Source organism: Colossoma macropomum, unplaced genomic scaffold (genome assembly GCF_904425465.1).
Source record: "Colossoma macropomum unplaced genomic scaffold, Colossoma_macropomum, whole genome shotgun sequence".
Taxonomy (NCBI): Eukaryota; Metazoa; Chordata; class Actinopteri; order Characiformes; family Serrasalmidae; genus Colossoma; species Colossoma macropomum.
The window spans coordinates 43,255,818-43,283,364 of record NW_023494793.1 but is presented as its reverse complement, the minus strand read 5'-3'; the positions used below and the strand labels follow the sequence as shown (position 1 = coordinate 43,283,364).

At 41.4% G+C, this 27,547-nt stretch overlaps 1 protein-coding gene across 2 annotated transcripts in view; it reads right to left on the bottom strand.

Moving 5' to 3' along the window:
* The window catches only part of qsox1 (quiescin Q6 sulfhydryl oxidase 1), a 68,962-nt gene that overhangs the window by 25,443 nt on the left and 15,972 nt on the right, over positions 1 to 27,547 (bottom strand). For both annotated transcript variants that reach the window (XM_036579618.1, XM_036579619.1), the window contains exons 4-10: positions 27,276 to 27,376; positions 24,178 to 24,226; positions 23,900 to 24,002; positions 20,121 to 20,211; positions 18,457 to 18,602; positions 14,572 to 14,706; positions 13,222 to 13,351 (exon numbers count right to left, since the gene is read on the bottom strand). In XM_036579618.1, coding sequence (XP_036435511.1) covers positions 13,222 to 13,351; positions 14,572 to 14,706; positions 18,457 to 18,602; positions 20,121 to 20,211; positions 23,900 to 24,002; positions 24,178 to 24,226; positions 27,276 to 27,376 — 755 coding nt within the window. The remainder of the gene's footprint in view (positions 1 to 13,221; positions 13,352 to 14,571; positions 14,707 to 18,456; positions 18,603 to 20,120; positions 20,212 to 23,899; positions 24,003 to 24,177; positions 24,227 to 27,275; positions 27,377 to 27,547) is intronic.

Here is a 27,547-nt window from a genome sequence, read left to right as displayed (position 1 = left end):
GTCTAATCCCTGCACTCCACACAGCAGAACGCTGCTATGGAGATAAAATAACTGTTTGAAGTCAGTCAGTAAACAGAGTCTGAATGGAAGAGGAGCTTTCAGTTACTCCTGTTGCCACAACAGAGTGCACACCTACTGAACAGTCCTACACCAATCACACACACTGTATTCTCCATCACCCCAGAGTGTGTATGCACGCATCCATCAGCGGTTTGAGGGACACTTTTCTTTTCTTTGAAACTTTGAGTAACATTTGATTTTCAATTAAGAGAGAAAAATACCTGCAGATGTGTGCAAACATGTTAGCATAAAACATTCATTAATATTAATACTGTATTACACACACACACATTGTGTATGTGTGTGTGTATATATATATATACACACACACACACACACACACACACACACTCACACACATACACATACATATATATATATATACACTTACATACATACATATACACATATATATATATATATATATATATATATATATATATATATATATATATATATATATATATATATACACACACACACACACACACACACACACACACGCCTCTCTTCGCTGTCCAAAGAAAAATAATTATCTCCAAAATAGTAACTTTACAGGAGAGGGCAAAAACACTCTTACCTTTCAATGTATGTCAATGTAAAGAGATTTTCTTCCAAGTGATTTTGAAGCATTTCTATTGGTCCATGCATCATAAATTTTTTACACAATGCAAAGGACAGCTGGTTTGTTGAAATTATGTAGAAAATTAAAAATCAACAAAAACAGAGAGATACATGGTTTTCTTTGGACAGCGACAAGATATATATATATATATATATATATATATATATATATATATATATATATATATATATATATATATATATATATATTTGCCAAAAGGTATTTTGAATGATTTATATTAATATACACGTTTATATTATTATGGGTTGTATTAATAACACAGACTTTGCACAATGTAAGGTTTACAGGTATGACTGTATGTGTGTATGTGTGTATGTGTGCGTGTGTGCGTGTGTGTGCGTGTGTGAGTGATGGTAGGAATGGTTTATTTTATTTACAACATGTAAATGTCTGTCAGATACTGTGCACTGTGGGCTCATGTAATCTAAACCAAATTCCTTGTATGTGTAAGTATACCTGGCCAGTAAAGCTTGATTCTGATTCTGATTATTACAATTTTAATTATAATCAATATTACAAGAACTCTGTGATCCGGATTTTATTAAATGTTAAATAATATATGGTTTTTGTCTGCTTACATTATTTGTCTTGTCAAGTTATCTGTCTTAAGATTTGATCTTCAATTCTGAAATACGATGAATTCTGAATATGTAATTTTACTACAGGTTCTGTAGTCTATAGTCTATAGTATATTGTGATTGTTTATATCTTCTACAGCTCTGTCCATTATTCTGGACACATCTCACATTTTATTTACAGCTTTGTACAGATTATCTGAAAGATGTCCTTGGCAAGCAGATTAAAATCATTTTATACATTTATTTGCAATTAAATTGGTTTTATATTGTTCCACACACACACACACACATATACATATACATATACACACACACACACACATATACATATACACACACACACACACATATATATATATATATATACATACACACACACACACACACACACACACACACACACACACACACATATATATATATATACATACATACATACATACACACACACAATGTATACATACTCATACATATACATGTATATTCTTAGGTTTTACTGTTCAACACAGTTAAATATATATAAAAATGTGTTTTGTTCAGTGAAGTTATTAATATGTTTTGTGAGGTTTGGTTACATATATCCACTTGGTCTACGTCAGTTTAAGCCCGGCCACTCACACTAAAGTTATAAGGGGTGTTTCAGGCCGATTGCTTCCTGAATGAGGCACAGCCAATCAGAGCAGAGCTCATTTACTTATCAGTCTTAAAGGTAAAATAACAAAAACAGCCTTAACAGATTAATTCTAAGGGATAACGAGAGTTCAGAAAATGGTCATGTGTTACCAAATTATGACTGTTTCTGATACGTAAAACCACAAATGTAACACAGGTATATTAAAAGAGGACCTCGGAGGAAAAAGAGAAAGAAAAAAAAAAGCCAAAATGCAGAATGAGCTCCTGAATAGGGTCAGTTACTGCAAATCAACAAAGAAAACACGACCATTTAGATTGAAAACGTTTTGTACCCAAACTTTTGAAAAGCAGTGGACGGATTCCATGATCCTAGATTAGCATCTATGCTAACGACCTCGCTTTTCCTTTCCACTTCTGTTGTACGGAGGGTGGAGATGGGGTGGAGATGGGGTGGTGGTGGGGTGGGGGGATGGCTCCCAGAGGTGCGTTTGGTTGATTTGTGCTGCCGAGTCTTTTCAATTTAGCGGCAGCCATCTGCTTCTGTTCATCAGCACTAACAGGATCGCCATTCCAGCAGCTCACTTAAAAAGGCTCTGCAGAGATTTACTTAACCTCAACACCCCCCCCACCACAACCCCCCCCCCACCACCATAACCCCCCCCCACATACACCGACACCACAGGCTGCGCGTTCATGGAGGCGAGAAGTCAATCAGGGCAACAGGACACGCGTCTCCCTGCGTCTGCGGCATTCTGGCCGATGGTCAGGTCTCTAGCCACGGACAAAAGCTCATCAGCGGCCTTCAGGGTGCAGCGGAGGATCAAATAGGATACGGCAGACAAAAGGCTTTGTTCTAAGGCCGCGTCTCTGCGTCACACTGGAATTTAATCAAAGCACACGCCTTTGCTCAGAACGCAGAACCGCAAATATCAGCCCATTTCAATTCATCAGCTTAGTCAATCTGTTCACCCCAACACAGCCTCACCTTAACCCCTTAATCTGGGGCCGCACGATAAGATGATACGTTCTCACTATTGTGATAACTTTCACAGTAACTTTCAACCTGATGGGCTTGTTAGCACTTTCAAAACACTGAAGAACCACACAGATCATAAAAAAGCAGATTTATGGTCGTCCCACATCCAACACGACGCAAATAAACAATATGCAAATGAAAAATATTTGGATTTGTTTTTTCGATTTTGCTTTTTTTTTTGCAATGTGGCTGTGGAAAAAAAACAATATCTATCAAAAAGAGATCATCTGCTTCCCACAAATGGACAAACTGTGACGCTGTGCAGGACGTTTTCCACTTTGTAAAAAGCAGAACACATTGCAAAAAATGATATCTTAAGTGAAAATATCTTAAACCCAGTCAACGTATTTAGAGTTGATAAAAATAGAGTTGTTTTCAACTTACTTTTAGACATCTTTACCTCACTTTAAGTAATTTTATCAAAAATAACATATTGCAGCATTTCACACATTTCTTCATGTCATATTTCTACATGATCTGCCAATATAGTGAGATCATTTTCCTTGGTAAAATCACCTAAAACAAGTCTAGAAATAAGTAAAATAACCTTATAATAAGCTCTCAACTGTCTCAACATGAGACATTTTATATACTGACTGGATTTAAGATCAATTCACTTGACAAGATACTATTTTTTGCAGTGCACTGAGTTTCTCCGCCTCATCCAGGAGCTGAAACTTTGAGCTCTTTTGCACGGATCTCTGTAATGCAGTTAGAGCTGCTTTTAAAGATGCCTGCCGAACGTCTTTGAGTGCAAATGTGATCCTCACAATACGAGCAAACGGTGACACTGGGCTACTTTATATTCTGGAAAAGCTCATCGCTTCATTCAAAACTCAAACTTTACGAGAGCTTCCAGGAATAACTCGGATGTTTATAACCCAGTTTGAGCCGAGATTCCAGTTCTTTCGACATTTGTGAAAAAGTTCCAGCTGTTGGGATGGCAGCTTGGTTGTCGCCATGAGAACGCCAGAGATGTCCGTGATTGGTCAGAGAGTTTGTACCGCCTGTGAAAGTTTGAAAGAAAAATGTGTTTGGTGTGCAAGATATCATCGGTTACACAGTTTTCCCTTTAACCGGTCTCCTGTTTATGCTGGTGGCCACCAGCGCCCACTACCCCAACACCACCAGCCCTCCGCAACCAGTCCAACCAGACCCCCCCCTTTCTCCCTCCCACTGAACCATGACAATCCACTTCACCCCAGCAATATGTCATCCAAAATCCGATTAGTATCAGCACTTGAGAAACTGCGCTGTGTCTCTGTGGAGGGAGAATGCATCTGTCGGCCCGGGCTGGAGGAGCTCCGCTTAATCTGTCCTCCGCGGCCCTCTGGGAGCAATATGCAGGTCAGCCGTGTAAAAGCTGCCTAAACAGCTCCCCTGCTACCACTGGGACCCCCCCCTCACCACCACCCCCACGCTCAGACAATAGGCTTTGTTTGTGACGGGAGTCCAGAGCTTGTTAGAGTGAAAAGCAGCAATGCAGGGGGCCAAGCACTGCGGCACTGTGTGCACTGCAAGGCTGTCTGCAGGCATCCTCAGACTAAGTTTAGACTTTAAATACCAATAAAAATGCTTTGTATGCTGATATTCCGAATAGAAGGGACACTATTTAGAAAAAAAATTTAAATCCTAACAAAACAAAAAAAACCTAATATTTAATAGTATATAAATTCCAGGTTTAGACAACTTCTTTCTGATTAAGGCTTTCATTTATGAAAATGTGACCAATAAGCAATTTTCTTACAAAACAACCAATATGGCAGTTCTTTGTATGCCGACTCCGATCGGCATGGATGATATGGAGCGTCTACGCTGCCCCGCAGTGTTGTGGAGAGGCAATCACCCTCTCATTTGATAGTGGAACGAAAGTCCACATCTGTGTTATCAGTGTTGCTCAATTGATGTGGGAGTCAGAGGTCAGTTACTGGTAACTAGGAGAAATGTTTGGATTGTGGGTGGTCAATATCTGACTCAGCTGCCCTCATAACCACTTAAGACAGCAACAGTTTTCTGTCCAAGCAACATATGACCTCTATGAAATGCAGCAGAGTTACGTAATGTTTGTTTGAGACTCAGATTTGTCTGACTTCAAATGTAAATCATTCTCTGTCTTGCTGACTCAAAGCTGAAGCTGACGTTACGTTAAGTATCAGACTGACAGCAACGCAGCTCAGCCAGTTATTTACTCTTCCAAATGAGAAATCACACAGAATGGAAACAGAGCTGTTTGGGCGATTTCTATTATTGATCACTCGCGGTCGCTTGGCATGTAGTGGGGATGCTAGCAGAGGTGTGGACTCGAGTCATATGACTTGGACTTGAGTCACGAATTTGATGACTTTAGACTTGACTCGAGAAAATCGAGAAAGACTTGGGACTCGACTGTGACTCCAACACCAGTGACTTGGACTCGGACTTGAGCGTCATGACTCAGAAAGACTCGAGACCCAAAGTAGAAGAAACGTGGAGAGTCTGACTGCAGACAGGACTCTACACAGTCGATTACTTTGTATGTGAATGGATTTGTTTCCTGCCGTAAACTGAATAAACAGCAGCGTCGTCAGATTCTGTCACTGAGCTTATTCTCCGTTTATTTTATTTCGGAAGACAAGAGAAGCGTTAGAGCTCAAGTTCGCCTCCATAAGCTGGAAACCAGCAAAGCGTCAACAGCATCAATGCATCTCGCTCAGCACTTAAACTCCAGCCTGACTGGTTAAACTCACCAGGTTAACTGGCCGCTTTCCTCATTGTAGTAAAACAAAAACACAGCTTCTCTGTTTGACCGATTTTAACAGCTTCTGCAGGTAAAACAAGCGCAGCATTCACAACAAAGCTGACCTTTATTCGCCAGCTTCATACTGGAATTTGCTGTTCCACCTTAAATGGTGCAGTAGTGAGGCGGTGGAACATAACTGCTGCACCATTTAAGGTGGAACGGAAAATTGGAATAAGAAGCTGGCAAAAAAGTGAACTTCAGCTTCGTACATTCACCATCATTTTGCTGTCTGTCCTGTAAACTTTGTTCAGATCGGTCATTTTGGTTTCTGTTGTCTAAATTCAGTTCAAACTAGTGGTGGTTTTTAGTGCTGAGCTAGTTTTTATTTGAATCCTGTGCGTCCAGTGTTCCCAAAAATCATCAAAAATTATCTTCAAACACAAAGTTCAGTAGTGCTTTTCATGTGTCGCGCACTACTCTGTGTATACAGTATGCCTGTCATGTTTTTTTTGTGCACCTTAATAATTAAGGAGATAAAGTATAAGAGCATCTCAGAGAGGCGGAGTCTTTCAGAAGTGAAGATGAGGAGGGGTTCACCACTCTGTGAAAGACTGCATGATCAAACAGTGCAACAATTCAAAAATAATGTTTCTCAACATAAAATAGCAAAGAACTTCTGCTTTTCATCATCCACGGTACATAATATCATTAAAAGACTCAGAGAATCTGGAGAAATCTCTGTATGTGAGGAACAAGGCTGAAAACCAGTATTAGCTGGCTGTGATCTTTGGGCCCTCAGGCAGCACTGCATTAAAAACAGACATGATTCTGTAGTGGAAATCACTGCATGGGCTCAGAAACACTTCTGAAAAACACTCTGTGAAAACAGTTCATCACTGCATCCACAAATGCAAAAAACAAACAAAACAACAAAAAAAAAATTGTCAAAATTTATTTATTATATCATTTGAATACAGCAGCTGTCTGATGTCACAATGAACGGACCAATAGAAATGCTCCAAGATCACTTGGAATAAAACTTTATCTCCTGTAAATTTACTATTTTGGAGATGGATTTATTATTAAATATATTCATTATTGGTTTTATATTATGGAGGCATGTTTTTCTTTTGACAGCGACTAATTAAGATATTTAAGAGGACACACTAAATATTACGGCTTATTTCAGGTAAATTTAGCTTACACTGGCAGTTTTCTGCTTACTTTGAGCATCGAGAATGGCTTTTTCACAGTTCAGGGTTTGATGAAGGTGCCTGGCTGAGAAAAAGTGCCTGAATGAGCCTAAAAATCACATGATTTTTGGATGCAGGTAAATCAGGAGACCTGTAGCCAACCAGATTATCTACCTGTTCTTTAGCTAATCTTAAACACAGTGCTTAGTTTGAGTTACGGCTGGATTCAGGCCTCGAGCTGCCCCATAATTCCAAGCTTTATTCTCTCCGTCCTGCCGGGAGGGGGGATCTCTTTTAAGAAAGCAGAACGGAGACGGTAATCCCAAAAAAACCTCTTTCTAATGCTCTCGTGCATTCAAGAGCCACACGCCTAATCCTCAAATACATGTTCAGCTCCATACAAATCCCCATCCTGCAGTTAACCGTGTTGAGGAACAGCACAGCCAAGAAAAAACACAACGCACTTGAGTATTTTTCCTCTCGGCGCTCGTCAGCCCAGCCGCAAGCGTTATTTATGCTGAAGAGCATGTTTACGACGAGGCCTATTTTTACAGCCATTTATCTGGCAGGTCGCTTCTGGACGTGTGGACCAAACAAAGTGGCCAAAACTCAGAGCTATGATTCATCAAATGTATCTGAGATGTTTTTACTCTGTAGGACAGCAAAATTTCAGTGGAATCTTAACGGCCCCCAAGCCTTAAGGGGCCCCATGAGTATGTATTTTTATACAAGTATTCAAATATGTAAGTTTAACATAATCTCCAAGATTCATGGAACTGTTTTTCCAGCATATCCAGAGAAAATTATTTATACATATACAACCCCATTTCCAAAAAAGTTGGGACGCTGTGCAAAATGTAAATAAAAACAAAACGCAATGATGTGTAAATCATTTAAATCGTATATTTAATTGAAAATAGTACAAAGACAACAAATCAAATGTATTTCGAAAAATATTTGCCCATTTTGAATTTGATGCCGACAACACGTTCCAAAAAAGTTGGGATGGGGGAACAAAAGGCTGGTAAAGTTTTGTAATGCTAAGAAAAGCACCTGGTGGTTAATTGGCAACAGGTCAGTAAGGCCAAAAACCAGTATATGCTGGCTGTGATCTTTGGGCCTTCAGGCAGCACTGCATTAAAAACAGACATGATTCTATAGTGGAAATCAATGCATGGGCTCAGAAACACTTCTGAAAACCACTGTCTGTGAAAACACTGCGTCCTCTGGACTAAAGACCAGCTTGTTATCAGTGCACAGTTCAAAAGCCAGTATTCATGATGGTGTAGGGGGGCATTAGTGCACATGGCATGGGTGACGTGTACATCTGTGAAGGCACCATTAATGCTGAATGATATATACAGGTTTTGGAAACAAATCCTGCCATCCAGACGACGTCTTTTTCAGGGAAGGCCTTGATTATTTCAGCAAGACAATGCCAAACCACATTCTGCATGTATTACAACAGCATGGCTACGTATTAAGAGTCCGGGTGCTAAACTGACCTGCCTGCAGTCCAGACCTGTCAGCACTGAAAACATTTGGCACATTATGAAGTGAAAAATATGACAAATGAGCCCCTGAACTGATGAGCAGCTGAAATCCTGTATCAAACAAGAATGGAAAACATTTCACTTTCTAAACTACAGCAGTGTCTCCTCAGAGTGTTGTTAAAGAAGAGGTGATGAAACACAGTGGTAAACAGGCCCCCGTCCCAACTTTTTTGGAACGTGTTGCTGGCATCAAATTCAAAATGGGCACATATTTTTGAAAAAACAATCAAATTTCGCAATTTCAACAGCTGATATGTTGTCTTTGTAGTATTTTCCTTTAAAAATATGATCTACATGATTTGCATATTATTGCATCTCTTTTCATTTACATTCTGCACAGCGTCCCAACTTTTTTGGAAGTGGGGTTGTACATGCCTTCAGATTTATCCACATTCAGAGCTGGACAACTGTTTGTACAGTCATATGCAAAAGTTTGAACACAGCAGGTCAGATTATGTGTTTTGTTGATTTTCTAGGTAATATTAACGCATCCTCTACAGAAATCACTTAAATATGACATTTTCCTGCAAAACTTACTATTTCTATTTACTTGTTTAACACTTGGGGAAAAAAAAACAAAATATAAAAATGTGCCATAACTTTTGCATTGGCCACATTTTACATTTTGTTTTTCCCCAAATATTGCAAATTCTGTGAATAAGCAGTAACTGTGCATTGAAATGTGCAGACGTGTGTCTCTGCAGAGGACATGTTCACTTATTTACGCATATAAAATCAATAAAACAGTTTGACCAGGGACGCTCAAACTTCTGAATTCGAATATATAAAAGCACTACTTTATATTCACACATACACAATATTATCATCTTTTGTTTTATTAGAAACAATAACCGCATGTGATGCAAACAACCAGGTACACAGAAAATACAACCCAGTAGAAACTCGCTCGCCTTGTGGAAATTTTACTGCTGTGAGAGTTTCATCACTGAGGAGACGAGTGAAGGTTTATTACAGGCGTCCCACTGATAAATAAACCTAATTCAAAAACAGCTTAGTGATCGAAAGCCTTGTGCAAAAGTTTGTGCACCCCTGGTCAAATTCCATGCTGTTGCTGATCTTTTAAATGTAAATAGGTGAACACGTTTTCTACTGAGACACACTTCTGCACGTTTGAATACACAACTGCTGTTTATTTGCTCAATTTAACATATTGAAAAAAAATGATTATATAAAATAAACACATTAAAAAAAATAGTGTATCTAAAATAAATAAAAAGGCCTGTACAAAAGTCTGGTAAAACACTTCATGTTTTACTTTTTTTCCTCCATTAGGCTGAATTCAGCAATTAAACAGAAAATCTGCACTAAAATTTGCAGAAATGTGACTTTTTCTAAGTGTTTGCTAAGAGCAGATAACAATCTTTGCAGTGAAGCCATATCCTGCCAGTCTGTTCGGTTACTGCTGTCCATGACGTTTGCGGTGTTATTGATTAGGACGTGTGCATGCAGGTCGTTTTAGGACGCAGGTCCGTTCACCCTAAGGACAGATATGGGTCGCTTAACGAATGTGAGCCATTAAGAGAGAAATTTCAGGCAGAAAACTAAACAGAACTGAGCACTGAGGCCTGCGATGCGAGCGCAGTCAGAGAGTATCTGCTGTGTTTGCGCTGCTGTCAGGATCATCTCGTTACTTAGAGTCTTAATTTACTGTGCAGCACCTGCAACCGACCTAATCGGCTCCAGTGATGCTTTCTTTTACACTTCCAGGCATTAACCACACACCTGGAGATGGTTCAAGGGCTCTTTAGTAAAGACAGTGGTTCCATTTACAACCACAATTTCTATATAGATGCATTTCCATGCTTAAACGGTTCTTTGCATGGAGAAATGGTTCCTCAGACTGATGGAGAATGTGCTGTTTATGGTTCTACACAGCAACAAAACAAACACTGCGTCCCAAATCATTAAACATATCCATCACGATCCACTCCACACTGCCCCCTGCAGGCCACACCTCGGTGGTGGTGGGGTGGGCTCACTGGGAACAGGAGTATTGACAGAACTAACTGGAGTTAAGAGGGGGCGGGGCTACAGGACTCTCCAGAGAGATGGAAATAAAGGCAGAGATCAGAGACACAGCACTGAACTCAGACACAGTCAATAAGAGGGAAGAGGAGGAGGTCATTACCTCAGAGAGAGAGAGAGAGAGAGAGAGAGAGAGAGAGAGAGAGAGAGAGGAGAGAGAGAACAGAGTGAGAGAGGGAGAGAGAGAGAGAGAGAGAGAGAGAACAGAGTGAGAGAGGGAGAGAGGGAGAGAAAGAGTGAGAGAGCAGAGGTCCAAAGCTCAGTAATTAAAATAATTATGGAATGATATAGGAGTAATTTATCCATAGACGTTGACATATGCATGCCAACTGAACAGTTTTAAAAGACAAATATATGTATGGACAGCGACGTTATATACATATACACACACACACACACACACACACACACATATATATACACACACACACACATATATATATTACACACACATATATGGCATTAATGTTCAAAACTTTGAAGCCAGGAAATTAATATTTGCTGTCATGTTTTCATTTTATTCAAAATTATCTCACACCATGAAGCATGAAATACTATAGATACTACATACAGCAGGACAGAAGGAGTTAAGATGTTTTCTTCAACGTAAAACCAAGACGTTATTAAATGAATAATACACTGTAATTTTCTATTTAGTGTAATTTCTTGATGAATTATGTGCCTTGAGCTTTGATCAACACCATCAAGGCCTTATCAGAACTTCATTTTTGATGTTCTGCTGATTTTTTCAGTCATTTTAGAATCTTCAGCTCAGTTCTTCTTTCTGCACACGTCTAACATTCCTATATTTCTGTTTACAGCTTTGCACTGATGATCTGAAAGCTACGAAGTCGTGTGGAATCATGTAGATTTTAATGTCAACAAAACTGATTTTATATATTAATGAAAACAGTGATTCCAAAATTTTGAAAACTATATTGTTTATAGTGTGTTTGTCTCTCTATCCATCTGTCACGTACTCAGGTCATATCAGTATGTATTGTCACAAATCATAAGTGCAGTATTTCAGGTTACTGTCTCTCACTCCCCCTTGTGGTCAGATTGATGTACTGCAGCTGGGATTGGTGGCGGCCACCAAAACCGACACTGATACCTTTGATGCTGATTCCTGAACAGCACTTGTTTTGCTCCCTTGATTAAAGATATTCTGTCAGTTAATCTGAGTGGTATTCTGTAGGATTCAGTCTGAACAGGGTACTGATATTCATAAACGCCAAATCATATTTCTGTTATTGGGTCATTCTACAGCAATGTCCATTTTGGTGTCACAGCGTTTACAGATATATTACACTTGAAAAACATGTTAGGGTTACAATTTATTTATATTTAAATTTTAAAAAAATGTAATTTTAACAATTACACCTTCTTGAGCCTCAATTTAGCAATATTGGTTTTTAAATCAATTATCTAGAATTCCAAGCTCCACAGAAGAGCTCATCCTCAGTCATGTGTGAAGGCTGAGGCCATATTTTTAGGTAAAAACATGTTTTTCTGCACTTTTAACTGCAATAATCTCTACATGACTATGAAATATATGATTTATATGACAAAGAAAACAAATGACAAATAAATAAAATATATAATGAAAGTTCCCCAGGAGTCGTGTCACTGGTGTTACTGCATAACAAAAAATCTCTTATTTTGAAATAAAAGTCACACTGATGACATCACTCGACCTCCTCTTACCTGTTTTCTGAGAATCTGTGAAGAAAAGCTCATGGTGAGTCCACTGTGTCTTTCAGTTATCAGAGATTTTCTCATTTAGCTCATGATTTCATATGAAGCTTTTAGCTGAAGTCACTGGTGTGACCGACTTTATTCTGAGGTAATTGTGAATAAACAGAACACAAATGGATTAAATTCCATATTTTAGTGGATATTCCATGATTGACAACATGTGGTTTGATGCTCTGTAGCAGTTATTTTGTAAAATGCATTTTTATTAAAAATGTCTCTGGTGTTCCCTTTATTATGTGGAACACCAATGAGGATCAGTAACACCAGTGACACGTATGGATAGAAAAACGTGGACATTTCTGTAGAATGACCCTATCATCGCAAAATGATCTGCCATCCTACTATTCTATCCTACTAGTAATACTAGAAACAGTATCACTACTAGCCTGTACAAATCCCCATCATAGGGAAGCTTAAGGAATTTGATATATTTGTTTATTTCTGTAGGTCTTTCTAGAAAATAAATATATATACACACATACAACTTTATTTTTGGGGCCTTACAGCCTACAAACTTTACAGTGCATAAAATGTGCAGTTTTGGTCAAAGTAGCTCTATGTTTAACAGCACAATGGTGAATAATCTGAGTATCCAAACCTGGATTAACAGCGAAAGTTGTTAAGTTAAACCTGCTTCATTCAGATCGGTTACTTCCTGTTGTCCAACTACGAGTCAAAACAAATGACAATGTTAACATCACAAAATAAAAAAATGCCTTTATCTTTTAGCTTTTTTCTAATCATCCCCTCTCTGTCCTTTTCTCTTTAGGTCCAGATGTTCTTTTTTGAGACATGATTGACCCGTAGCTGTTTCACCGAAACTCGAGCATCTGAGACAACACATTGGTGCAGTAAGTGTCAGGGGGCCCCCTGGTGGCTGCAGAGCCCTAAGCAGCTGCTTATGTCGCTTATTAGGTGTAGAGCCGCCGGCACTGGCAAAGGCTGATATCATGATAATTATTAATAAATGATATACTGTGCAGCCCTGCAGTGACTCACCTTGGCCAGTACAGAGGTGTAGTGCCGAAGCGCAGTCAGAGCGTCTCCGCTGATGGTGCTGTGAGCAGAGAGCTCCACACGGAGAGAATAATGCAGTGCTGACTCCAGATCAGACATATAAACACGAGTCCTGCACAGAGGAAACAAACAGCAGCTCACTGTGAGCATCGCTCTGATCAGACTGCAGCAAAACCACAACGTGAAGACATTTCGCCTAAAGAGTGGACAATATAACATGTCAGTCATGGAATATCAACTAAAATATGGAATTTAATCCATTTGTGTTCTATTTTTTCACAGTTACCTCGGAATAAAGTCGGTCACACCAGTGACTTCAGCTAAAAGCTTCATATGAAATCATGAGCTAAATGAGAAAATCTCTGATAACTGAAAGACACAGTGGACTCACCATGAGCTTTTCTTCGTAGATCCTTTATTTGGCATTTGTTTTCTTTATGTCATGTAATTTATATATTCCATAGTCATGTATAGATTATAGTAGTTAAAATTGCAGAAAAACGTTTTTTTCTTCAAAATATGGCCTCAGCCTTCACACATGACTGTGGGGACGAGCTCTTCTGTGGTGACTGGAATTCCAGATAATTGATTTAAAAAACAATATTGCTAAATTGAGGCTCAAGGTGTAACTGTTAATTGCTTTATTAAAAAATATAAATAAACTGTAACCCTAACATGTTTTTTCAAGTGTAATATCTGTAAATGCTAGGGACACAAAAATGGACATTTCTGTAGAATGACCCTGATAATATATATATATATATATATATATATATTAAATCAGGGTCATTCTACAGAAATGTCCATTACATGTCCATACATAAACGTCCACACACACACACACACACACACACACACACTTTCTGGGTCGTTTTCTGGGTCATTTCTTTTAGTTATATATCTATATCTGTCTATCTATCTATCTATCTATCTATCTATCTATCTATCCATATATAATCTCTCTCTCTTATATATATATATATATAAATAAAATTATATATTGTACATATATGTCTAATATTTCTCATTTTTAGATTGCTGGGAGCTTATTATAAAATTATGTAACCTATTTCTTTTTAAAACAAGTAAATAAATTTCTAGAAATTTGTTTTAATAAGCTGACAAAATATTAGGCATATTGGCTGATGTAAGATCATTTTACTTGCCAAGACATTGTTTTTTGCAGTGTTCTATCTTGGTTCTGCCGCAGTTCAGTCCAGTTCTATCCTGGTTGTCCCCCAGTTCTATCCTGTGGCCCAGTTTTTTTCCTGGATCTACCAGTTCTTTCCTGGCTCTACTCCTGTTCTGACCCAGTTCTTCTCTGCCCCTCACCTGTTGAACTCCCTCCACGGCTCCTCAGTCTGGTTCCTCTGCAGGTCAGTGATGGCTGGGTGAGGTCTTCCTGACCGCACTACACCCGGCAGCCTCTGGAGGGCGTAAGAGTAAAAGGTACGAGCCTCACTATGCCTAGAGAGAGAGAGAGAGAGAGAGAGAGAGATGCCATATGACATTTTACATTTTGTTATAATAAACACATGCTTGTGGCTCCATGTAGGTACAGACTGTAGTCCACTCATCACTGGTCAGTTTCTGACCACAGGGCTAATGGTGTCCACATATGATTTGGATAGCGAATCATTCTGATCACAGCAGTGACACTGGCGTGATAGTGTGTGTGGTGCTGATAAGAGTCTATCAGACACAGCGGTGCTGCTGGGGCTTTTACACATCAGCATCACTGTAGGCTGAGAGTGAAATGCCACCCAAAATAAAAAAATAAAAAATAAAACAATACTGAATAATTGGTAGTAGTGACTGAATAATTCATAGTAGATACTGAATAATTTGTAGTACCGACTGAATAATTAATTGTAGACACTGAATAATTCATAGTGTTGAATTAATAAATCACAGTAGTTATTTGGGTGGTCAGTCCATCGTTCAGCTTCTTTGTTTGATGTGTCCGTCTCCTTTTCTCAGTGAGGTTCTTCTTGACAGCTACACATCCTTTCAGACCCACAGCGCTGAGTCGTCTTCTCACAGTGGAAGGATGGACAGAAACACCTGTGGATGTTTTCAGATCTGAAGCAGCTTGATTTTCTCCTCTCTCTCAGAGATGAAAGCTTTAAGTGCTGCTTATCTGATGGGGGCAGTTTTGGGGTCCACCAGCTTTTCCAGGTGGTTGTTAAGGGTCACATTTTCTCTGTAGCTTTTAATCAGTTTTTGAAACCCCCGTTTTTTTCCGCTTATTGTCCTTTGACTCCATTTCAACCTGGAGCCACGGTGTTTTGTGTGTCGACCAAGATCAATCATGCATTCCGCTCTGCTGGCGGCCATCTGTTGCTGTGCGGCTCTGGGAGGTGAAAGAAACACTATTGTTCCCCCCACCAGATTAAAACACATACACACACAGTGTATGCCGTACACAGACGAAGGGGAGCAATAAATAATGACCCATAAATCATTTCCTTCCCGCATTTGTCATCTAAAAACTCCGCCTGCATGCCAAGTCTGACGCCAACCTGCACAACAAAGCAAAAACTCTCCAATTTATGCAGGGCTACAAATCACCACGGTGACATACGGACCCCAAATAACAGCACAAATCGCAGTTCTGATTTATTAACAGGTGTTCAAAGGGAGTGGTGTATATGTCCAAAAGTATGTGGACACTTGGACCATCACACCTATATGAGCTTGTTGCATGTTCCACTACAAATCCATAGGCATTAATATGGAGTTGGTCCCCCTTGCAGCTCTAACAGCTTCCACTCTTCTGGGAAGCTTCTGCAAGATGGAGAGAGTCTGTGGGAATTTGTGTCCAGTCAAAAGAGCATTTGTGAGGTCAGACACTGATGGTGTACGAGAGGGCCTGGCTCACAATCAACGTTCCAGCTCATCCCAAAGGTGTTCAGTGGGGTTGAGGTCAGGGCTCTGTGAGGGCCACTGGAGTTCCTCCACACCAAACTCATCAATCCACGTCTTTATGGAGCTGCTTTGTGCACTGGGGTTCAGTCATGCTGAAACAGGAAAGGCTCTTCCCCAAACTGCTGACACAAAGCTGGATGCATACAACTGTCCAAAATGTCTTTGAGCTGTAGCATCAACATCACCCTTCACTGGAACTAAGGGGCCTGAAAAACAGCCCAGCCCATCATCCCTCCTCCACCAAACTGTACTGTTGGCACTGCATTCCGGTAGGTAACGTTCTCCTGGCAACGTTTCCGCTGCTCCAGAGTCCAGTGGCGGTGCTCTACACCACTCCAGCCGACGCTTGGCACTGCGCATAGTGATCTTAGGCTTGTGTGCAGCGGTTCGGCCACTGAAAGCTATTTCATAAAGCTCTCAGTTCTTGTGTTGGAACTCTGTAGTGAGTGATGCAACAAAGATAGGGGATTTTTATGTGCTACAAGCTTCAGCACTCAGCGGCCTCACTCCGAGTTTATGTGGTCTGCCGCTTTGTGTCCGAGCTGTTGGTGCTCCTAGATGCTTTCATTTCATTTGTTTCATATAACAGGACTTATAGTTGACCAGAGCAGGGCATAATTTCACAAACTGACTTGTGGAAAAGGTGGCATCTTATGACAGTGCCACATTTAAAAATCACTGAGCTTTGATGTGTATGGCCCAAACTCAAGGTCTAGCTCCAAATGGTCACACACACTACACCACAGGATAATCTGGAATGATCAGCCTGAAACCAGGACACTCGATTTTGACTCACTCAGACAGATTCACTATGAAGAATGTTTTTGTCCCTTAAAAGTTTATCATGAGTGTTTTTGATTACTGAGTTGACAGAATTCACTTCTGTATTATTTTAATCTCCTCTTGGTGTGTTATAATAAATATATCAGTGTTTAGAAGCAGATAAACAGCTCACAGTGAGAGCCAGGCTAAAGTACAGCCTCCACACAGGGGGGGTGGTGGGCAGTTTAACACACTATTACTACTAAGACCCCCAAAGTAAACAACCAGTGAACTCCACATAATATCCCCCCGTATACACTCACAACTGTTCATTTTGGAACTTTGCACAGATCCATCAGCACCGTACTACAGATGTCAGGTGAAAAACATTTCAATTTTATTGTGTTGATATTTGCTGCTCTAGCCTCTTTTCACTAATCATACAACCCCATTTCCAAAAAAGTTGGGACACTGTGCAGAGTGTACATAAAAATAGGATGCAATGATACGCAAATCATGTAAATCATATTTTTAAAGGAAAATACTACAAAGGCAACACATCAAATACTGAAACTGAGAAATTCTGTTTTTTGTTTTTTTTTAAGAAATGTTCCCATTTTGAATATGATGCCAGCAACACGTTCCAAAAAAGTTGGGACGGGGGCCTGTTTACCACTGTGTTTCAACACCTCTTCTTTAACAGCACACTGACGTGTTTGGGAACTGAGGAGACACTGCTGTAGTTTAGAAAGTGAAATGTTTTCCATTCTTGTTTGATACAGGATTTCAGCTGCTCATCAGTTCAGGGGCTCATTTGTTGTATTTTTCCATTTCATAATGTGCCAAATGTTTTCAGTGGTGACAGGTCTGGACTGCAGACAGGTCAGTTTAGTGCCCGGACTCTTTTAATACAGAGCCATGCTGTTGTAATACATGCAGAATGTGGTTTAACATTGTCTTGCTAAAATAAGCAAATACTTCCCTGAAAAAGACGTCGTCTGGATGGCAGACCCCCGTCCCAACTTTTTTGGAACGTGTTGTTGGCATCAAATTCAAAATGGGCATTTATTTTTCAAAAAACAATAAAATTTCTCAGTTTCAACGTTTGATATGTCGTCTTTGTACTATTTTCTTTTAAAAATATGGTTTACATTTTTATTTACATTCTGCACAGCATCACAACTTTATTGGAAATGGGGTTGTATTTATTTAAATGCATATATTTTATATATTTAGGCTGGAAAGATAAACAACACAAAAGTGCACTGAACTAACTGTGCGTGAATCAACTGAATCAACTTTTCTAGCGACTCTTATATCCAGTTTGCACTCCGGCTGCTTCCGGCTATATTGTGCACGAACAGCAGGAGGTCAAAAACAAAGTTTGTTTACATTTGTAGCAGACATTAGTGCTGCTCAAACATTTTAAAATGTCTAAACTGTGCTAGGCTGTGCCTGCTCTCCCCTCAGGATTCTCAGGAATGAAGAAGGTTTGAGTGAAAGGAGCTGATCTGAAGCTGAACTCACACTGGGAGTCTGGAGTAGTTGGTGGGTGTGTAGTACAGGTAACACGAAGGGAAGTCTGTGACTCCGAGCCGAGAGACCAGATCCTTCTCTGAACTCAGAACACGACGCACAGCGATGTTCTCGTACTGCAGCAGATCCAGAATCACCTGCAGAACACAGACAGGTCAGCCGTCACCATCAGTCAGGAACAAACACACATCTCTGCTCCCCACGATGCACATCTCTAATATTCCCACATCACCGAACATCACCCCATTAAAACTGAGTTTGTACTACTTCAGTCCAGGTTTCTGTGTGAGGAGCTGAGCGGCTGAAACTGGTTTCTGTGTGAGGAGCTGAGCGGCTGAAAGCTGGTTTCTGTGTGAGGAGCTGAGCGGCTGAAACTGGTTTCTGTGTGAGGAGCTGAGCGGCTGAAACTGGTTTCTGTGTGAGGAGCTGAACAGTTTAAACTGGTTTCTGTGTGAGGAGCTGAATTGCTGAAGCTGGTTTCTGTGTGAGGAGCTGAGCGGCTGAAGCTGGTTTCTGTGTGAGGAGCTGAGCAGCTGAAGCTGGTTTCTGTGTGAGGAGCTGAACAGTTTAAACTGGTTTCTGTGTGAGGAGCTGAACGGCTGAAGCTGGTTTCTGTGTGAGGAGCTGAATTGCTGAAGCTGGTTTCTGTGTGAGGAGCTGAGCGGCTGAAGCTGGTTTCTGTGTGAGGAGCTGAGCGGCTGAAACTGGTTTCTGTGTGAGGAGCTGAGCGGCTGAAACTGGTTTCTGTGTGAGGAGCTGAGCGGCTGAAGCTGGTTTCTGTGTGAGGAGCTGAGCGGCTGAAACTGGTTTCTGTGTGAGGAGCTGAGCGGCTGAAGCTGGTTTCTGTGTGAGGAGCTGAGCGGCTGAAACTGGTTTCTGTGTGAGGAGCTGAGCAGCTGAAACTGGTTTCTGTGTGAGGAGCTGAGCGGCTGAAACTGGTTTCTGTGTGAGGAGCTGAATTGCTGAAACTGGTTTCTGTGTGAGGAGCTGAGCGCCTGAAGCTGGTTTCTGTGTGAGGAGCTGAACAGTTTAAACTGGTTTCTGTGTGAGGAGCTGAGCGGCTGAAACTGGTTTCTGTGTGAGGAGCTGAGCGGCTGAAGCTGGTTTCTGTGTGAGGAGCTGAGCGGCTGAAGCTGGTTTCTGTGTGAGGAGCTGAGCAGCTGAAGCTGGTTTCTGTGTGAGGAGCTGAACGGTTTAAACTGGTTTCTGTGTGAGGAGCTGAACGGCTGAAACTGGTTTCTGTGTGAGGAGCTGAGCGGCTGAAACTGGTTTCTGTGTGAGGAGCTGAGCGGCTGAAACTGGTTTCTGTGTGAGGAGCTGAACAGTTTAAACTGGTTTCTGTGTGAGGAGCTGAGCGGCTGAAACTGGTTTCTGTGTGAGGAGCTGAGCGGCTGAAACTGGTTTCTGTGTGAGGAGCTGAGCGGCTGAAACTGGTTTCTGTGTGAGGAGCTGAACGGCTGAAACTGGTTTCTGTGTGAGGAGCTGAGCGGCTGAAACTGGTTTCTGTGTGAGGAGCTGAGCGGCTGAAACTGGTTTCTGTGTGAGAAGCTGAACGGCTGAAACTGGTTTCTGTGAGAGGAGCTGAGCGGCTGAAACTGGTTTCTGTGAGAGGAGCTGAGCGGCTGAAACTGGTTTCTGTGTGAAGTGGCTCTCACCTCTTTGCCCACATATGAGCTGTTCGTCTCAAACACCAGCGCCAGGTGCTGCACGTTATTATTCTCAAAGAAGCTGTCGATCTCAGCAGCACTGCAGAACACAAACACACATACATAAGAAACAGTAATATCACTGGGGATCGAGTCTGAGACAAGACTCTAGTCTGGGGATTGAGTCTGAGTTGTGTCTCCAGTCACTGGGCTTTAAGGTTAGAGTCTAAGCAGAGTCTCTAGGATGAGAGTCCAATCAAGTCTCTAGTCTCAGGAGTTTGAGTGGGAGTCAAGTCTGTAGTCACTAGGATTCGAATCTAGAGTCTTTGAGGTGAGAGTCTGAGTTGAGTCTCTAGTGTAAGAGTCTGAGTCGAGTCCCTAGTCACTGGAGTGTGAGTCTGAGTCACTGGAGTGCGAGTCTGAGTCAGGTTCCTAGGATAAGGGTCTGATTCGGGTCTCTAGCGCAAGAGTCTGAGTCGAGTCCCTAGTCACAGGGGTGCGAGTCTGAGTCAAGTCACTGAGGTGCGAGTCCTAATTAAGTCTCTAGTCACTGGGATGCTAGTCAAAGTCAAGTCTCTAGCCTGAGAGACTGATTTGACTCTAGTCACTGGGGTGCGAGTCGGAGTTGAGTCTCTAGCGTAAGAGTCTGACTCAGGTCTCTAGTGCAAGAGTCTGAGTTGAGTCCCTAGTCACAGGAGTCTGAGTTGGGTCTCTAGCATAAGAGTCTGATTCAGATCTCTAGTGTAAGAGTCTGAGTCAAATCCCTAGTCACTAAAGTGCAAGTCTGATTCGGGCCTCTAGCGCAAGGGTCTAAGTCGAATCCCTAGTGTAAGAGTCTGAGCCGAATCTCTAGTCACTGGGGTGCGAGTCTGAGTTTAATCTCTACCGCAACAGTCTGAGACAAGTCTCTGGCGTCAGAGTCTGATTCGGGCCTCTAGTCACTGGGGAGTCTTGAGTCTCTGAGGTGCGAGTCCAAGTCTAGTCTGTAGAGTGAGAGTCTGAGTTGAGTCACTGAGGTGCGAGTCTTAGTCAAGTCTCTAGTTACTGGGACGCTAGTCAAAGTCAAAGTCTTTAGCCTGAGAGACTGAGTCGACTCTAGTCACTGGGGTGCGAGTCGGAGTTAAGTCTCTAGTGTAAGAGTCCGATTCAGGTCTTTAGCGTAAGAGACTGAGTTTAGTTTCTAGTGCAAGAGTCTGATGCGAGTCTCTAGTCACTGGGGTGTGAGCCTGAGTCGAGTCTGTAGTGTGAGAGTCTGATTCAGGTCTCTGGCATAAGAGTCTGAGTCAAGTCTCTAGCATAAGGGTCTGATTCGGGTCTCTAACGCAAGAGTATAAGAGAAGTATCTAGTCACTGGAGTGCGAGTCTGAGTCGAGTCTCTAGCGCAAGAGTCTGATTCGAGTCCCTAGTCACGGGGGAACGAGTCTGAGTCGACTCTGGAGTGCAAGAGTCTGAGTCGAGTCTCTAGTGTAAGAGTCTGAGTCAAGTCTCCAGTCACTGGCGTGCGCGTCTGAGTTTAGTCTCTGGCGTGAAAATCTGATTCGGGTCTCTCGTCACTGGGGTGCAAGTTTGAGTGAGTCTTGAGTCCCTAAGGTGGGAGTCCAAGTCTAGTCTGTAGCCTGAGAGTCTGAGTCGAGTCCCTAGTCACAGGGGTGCGAGTCTGAGTCGACTCTCTAGTGTAAGAGTCTGAGCCAACTCTCTAGCTTAAGAGACTGAGTTTAGTCTCTAGCGCAAGAGTCTGATTCGGGTCTCTAGTCACTGGGTGCGAGTCCAAGTCTAGTCTGTAGCCTGAGAGTCTGAGTCGTGTTTCTACTCATTTGGGGTGCAATTCTGAGTCAAGTCATTAGGGTAAGAGCCCAAGTAGAGTCTCAGGGTTTGAGTCGAGTCTTGAGTCCTTAGTAGAGGTTTTCTGTTTAGTCTTTCAGTGAGACTTTAAGTACAGAAACCCTTTAGTCTGAAGAACAGAACTGAAGTGCTACACGGAATAAATACAGCGTTTAAAGGAAAGAGGCAAAACATGACATGGTTAGTCTGCAGTTTGCATAGCAACTATGTGAGTAGGCTAGCGCGACGGCTGATCTAGCCAAAGTTTTAATAAGATTTAAAAGAACGTGATCTGTACTTATTAAAGCCTCAGCTAGATCAGTCAACAACCTCAGCTAAATTAGCTCTTAGGCTAGCTTTGAATACTTGTGATCCGAAGCTACACGCTGGCCAAAAGTTTGGAGTTGTTCTGCCTCTTTCTCTTAAACACCGCTGCGTTCTGTCCATCAGACTGAAGGTTTTTCTGTAGTGAGAGGCTCAGTATTTGAAGCTGCGTCACTGAGAGATGTGAGAGAACGGTATTGCAGCAATGACCAAGCATGACTAGCACAACTGACAAGCAAAGTCACTTACAAAACGCAGGAAATAAAGGGTACATTTACTCATTTACCACATAAAAGTCGGTGCTTCTAATTTAATCAGTTTTCTTCATGTTTTTGAGTCTCAAGTCATGTCACTGACTCGAGTACCCATGCTAACTCCATGCCTAATTCATCTGCCTCAAACTGTGTGGAGGGATCTCTAATACACTTGATTATGTGGTTTCTGACAGCGGCTGTGTTTACATTCCGATTATAGATTAAGACTGAGGTGTTTATTCTCACTGTACTCAACAATCTGATGAAAATCTCAGTTTACATGGTCACTAAATCAGACCCAGAATTACGAGCATGCATAGACTAACACAGTGTAGATGTTACCATGACAACCAGCATCACGTGAGTCCAGTCGGAGTGAGATGAGCAGCAGTGAGCAGCGCTTGTGTTTTTAATTGCTTTAAAATGATGTCAGACTCAGGAAAACGTCCTTCACATGTCCTTATTAAAGGAGGCCGAGAGGAAGACGTCGTGTTCTGAGACACATAAGCTGGACGTCCGTCCCACCGCCGTCTTTTAAAGATCAGAGCATAAACTTCGTCTCCTCTGCAGACCAGTTTCTGCTCCGCCATGTTGAACGGTATAAACTTTCACTATGACGTGACGAACATGATCAGAACGGACTTAAACTTTCCGATAGGGAATGTAATCAGATACAGGCGTTTACACAGATATTATTCTTCTATTTAACGGATTATTTACAGGATTACCCACCTCGATCAATCAGATAGAAACTGTATTCTGAATGGCCTCAATCTGACTAGACTATTCCTATTGAGGTGTAGATTTAGTCGGATTACTGACAGATTATTAGGCTGCATGTAAACGTGGCCACTGTGGGACATAAGCTGTTTTAATCAGCAATGCATCTCATTCAAAACTAAGGAAACTGTGTGCAGGGTTTGAAATGCACCTGCTTTCAGCCAGTAAACAGTCTTTAGCTACAGGAAAACATTTAATTATAAACAAATTAACATTTTTTGCCTTCAAACCAACAGTATTTTCTTCGCACCTGCTCTGTTCTTCCATAATGTAACACCAATGAGGAGTCTTCACAGCACAGTGCCCACCTTTCTCAGCTGCAGCTATCATGTTATCTATGATTAAGGGCACAACTACACATCTATACAAACAGCAGCAGCATGGGCATCATGCTCTGTTGACAAATAACCGGGTGACACCCACGAGGCTCCACAGTTAATGCTATTTAAGGGCTAGATTACTATATTTATGCATGTATTTATGGATGATTGCTGAGGTTAAGGGCAGGTTTAGGCGTAGGTGTAGAATTACTGGCTACAGTAATACAGAAGGCAACAGATGTCCCCACAAGCATAGTAATACCAACGTGTAAGTGTGTGTGTCTCTGACCTGGCCGGTTCCAGTGGTGGACATGCTGGGGGTGCTGGTTCTTTGTGGGACTCCAGTTTGTCAATAATGAGGTGGCGAAGGCCTCGGACATCCCGCGGAAAATCTGCACACACATTTAGAGCTGAAACACCAGCTACTGACCATCTACTGACCACTGACCATCTGCTGAATACACTATAATACTTATGAGAACTCTAAGGGGTCTTTAAGGGTTAATAAAGTGAACTTCTGTAAATACCTGAAGAGATAAAAGGTGGTAAAATGAATCACTTTCATACCTCTGAGACTCTCTCCGATAAACTCCTCACCGGAATACGCAGGAAAGAACTGAGAGAGTGGGGAGAGAGAGAGAGAGAGAGAGAGAGAGAGAGAGAGAGAGAGAGAGAGAGAGAGAGAGAGAGAGAGAGAAAGAAAGAAAGAAAGAAAGAAAGAAAGAAAGAGAGAGAGAGTGAAAGAAAGAAAGAAAGAAAGAAAGAAAGAAAGAAAGAAAGAGAGAGAGAGAGAAAGAAAGAGAGAACAAAAGAAAGAAAGAAAGAGAGAGAAAGAAAGAAAGAAAGAAAGAAAGAAAGAAAGAAAGAGAGAACAAAAGAAAGAAAGAAAGAAAGAAAGAAAGAAAGAGAGAGAGAGAGAAAGAAAGAGAGAACAAAGGAAGAAAGAAAGAAAGAAAGAAAGAGAGAGAAAGAAAGAGAGAGAGAAAGACGGAAAGAAAGGAAGGAAGGAAGGAAGAAAGAAAGAAAGAGAGAGAGAGAAAGAAAGAAAGAAAGAAAGAAAGAAAGAAAGAGAGAGAGAGAGAGAGAGAGAAAGAAAGAAAGAGAGAGAGAGAGAGAGAGAGAGAGAGAGAGAGAGAGAGAAAGAAAGAAAAAGACGGAAAGAAAGGAAGGAAGAAAAAAGAAAGAAAGAAAGAAAGAGAGAGAGAGAGAGAGAGAGAGAGAGAGAGAGAGAGAAAGAAAGAAAGAAAGAAAGAAAGAAAGAAAGAGAGAGAGAGAGAGAGAGAGAGAGAGAGAGAAAGAAAGAAAGAAAGAAAGAAAGCGAGAGAGAGAGAGAGAGAGAGAGAAAGAAAGAAAGAAAAAGACGGAAAGAAAGGAAGGAAGAAAAAAAGAAAGAAAGAAAGAGAGAGAGAGAGAAAGAGAAAGAAAGAAAGAAAGCGCGAGAGAGAGAGAGAGAGAGAGAGAGAGAGAGAGAGAGAGAGAGAGAGAGAGAGAGAGAGAGAGAGAGAGAACTCTGTTATATGGGGGACCGTTTAGGGTGAAATACATCAAAACATTTTGGGTCGTTTCTTTTGGTCCATTTAACATGAAATTTACACACAATGTAAAGGGAAACAGTCATTTTCAAATTATGTAAAAAAGACAACTGAAAAACAAAATTACAGACACGTATATATAGATAGGTTCTGTTCCGACACACACACACACACACACACACGCACACACACACACACACACACACACACACACACACACACACACACGCACACACACACGCACACGCACACACACACGCACACACACACGCACACACACACGCACACACACACGCACACACACGCAGACACACACACGCACGCACGCGAACACACACACACGCACGCACTCAAAAAACCTCCTGTCACTAGACTCACTAAGGCTTTGCTGTTTGGGAAACATCCCGCCTCCCAGCTGAAGCGGAGACTGTGATTGGTTCTGGCGCGGAGACTGTGATTGGTTATGTCAGCGCTCTGAGCAGTTCAGTTAGAGATTTTCTTTTTGATGTAAGCGTCCCAAACATCAGAAAGTGGTGGGCCGTAAGGTCCGCTCGGCCCTGTGGCTCCGGTGGACCTGTGAGTGTTTCAGAGGTGTGTGTACGCAGTGTGTGTGTGTGCGAGTGTCTGTGTATTTGACCCTAAACGGACCCCCATAGTGTTAGCTGCAGCTGTATGCATCCCCTGCTTTAAATTGGTTCCAGCTGTGGGCTCCTCTCTCTCTCATCCCCTTCACCCCCTATCCTGCCCCTCTCTCTCTCTCTCTCTCTCTCTCATCCCCTCCACCCCCCTATCCTGCCCCCCTCTCTCTCTCTCTCCCATCCCCTCCACCCCCACACCCCCATCCTGCCCCCCCCCCTCTCTCTCTCTCTCTCTCTCTCGTTCAGTTTAGCTTTCAGAGCCACAGCTTGTAGACGTTAAAGCTGAAAGTGAACAATACTGGTTTATTCTGAGAACAGAGGACCACACACACACACACGCACACACACACACACGCACACACGCACACACACACACGCACGCGCACACACACGCGCACACACACACACAGAGGTTGGTCAGTGTGGGAGCCGCTTCTCAAACACCGCAGCGTCTTTTATCGTCTTTTTCTTTGTATTCTCTCTACTCTGTGTCCACTTGTTGATTCATCTTTGCCTCTTTTTATTGTTTAATTTAAATCATCTCTTCAATTCGGTTGTTTGTTTGTTCCTGCCTGCTTTAATCTGCCTGTAAAGAGGGCTGTACACTTCAGTACTATCAAAACATCTGGAGCACTGAAAATATGCGCTCAAAAATAATGAGGGTCTCTCTGTTAGAGAAAGATGAACTTGATGATTATAATGCATGAGATCACACACAATTACTTTTAGAGTGTCTATGAAGACCAGTACAGCACTCCGGATTCTCCTTCTGTCCATATTGTTAACCTATTATTATTATTATTATTATTATTATTGTTGTTGTTATGTTTTCTTTCTATTTTAACACTTTCAGCCGTATTTCTAATTCATTAAAGTAATTCATAAAAGTACAGCACTTAATTTGCTACAACTTTACCATCTAAAGACTTGGGACAGATTCTTATACTTTATTAATGCATGTTAGCAGCAAAAATACTGAAAATGGAGCAGAATTTTCCATGAAAGCAAGGCTGGTTTATGTATATAGCACCTTTCATGCACTCCAGTCATTCAAAATGCTTTACAAATGAGAAAATACAGAAGTGAATGAGAATTAAAAACATGATTAAAACAACAGATTTAAAAGAGGAAATCTTTCAATTGAAAATTAGAAATTAAATTAGGATAGTTAAACAAATCTAACTAAAAATTAAAAGCTAGATCAGGATAAAAAAGTGCCGTTACAGAGGAAAAGGAGCTAGAAACGCTAACAGTGTTTTCTCTGCAATTTATTTTATAATGAAATTCATTCATTCATTTTTGTCACTGTGACTTTAAGACCGATATATGCAAATGAGCTCTGTTTTGATTGGTTGTCCCCGTTCAAAAAGCAGTCTGGGCTAAAACGCTCCTTATAACTTCAGTGTGAGTGGGCGGGGCTAAACTGCTGTAGGCTAAACATGTAAATGTGTTGTTTTTTGTGACATCACAGAGCCGAAGATCTCGAGCTGTTTACCTTTATAGAGGGATACCCGGTGATGCCGAACCCGGTGCAGACTCTTCTGTTGTTCTCGTCGGCGCAGTCCAGGGCCGCCATGTCAACCGCAGGCTTCCATTCTGACCAGAAGAGAAAAGAGTGACCCGTTAGTGACCTTGAAATTGGGATGAGGGAAGTGAGGAATTTAACAGGAGCTGCTTTTTTTGTCAAAATTGCTTTTATTTTTTTAAATCTCTGCATAATTAACTGGTTAAGATGTAATCAGAGTCGTTCAGAGTGGTTTGGTGTGA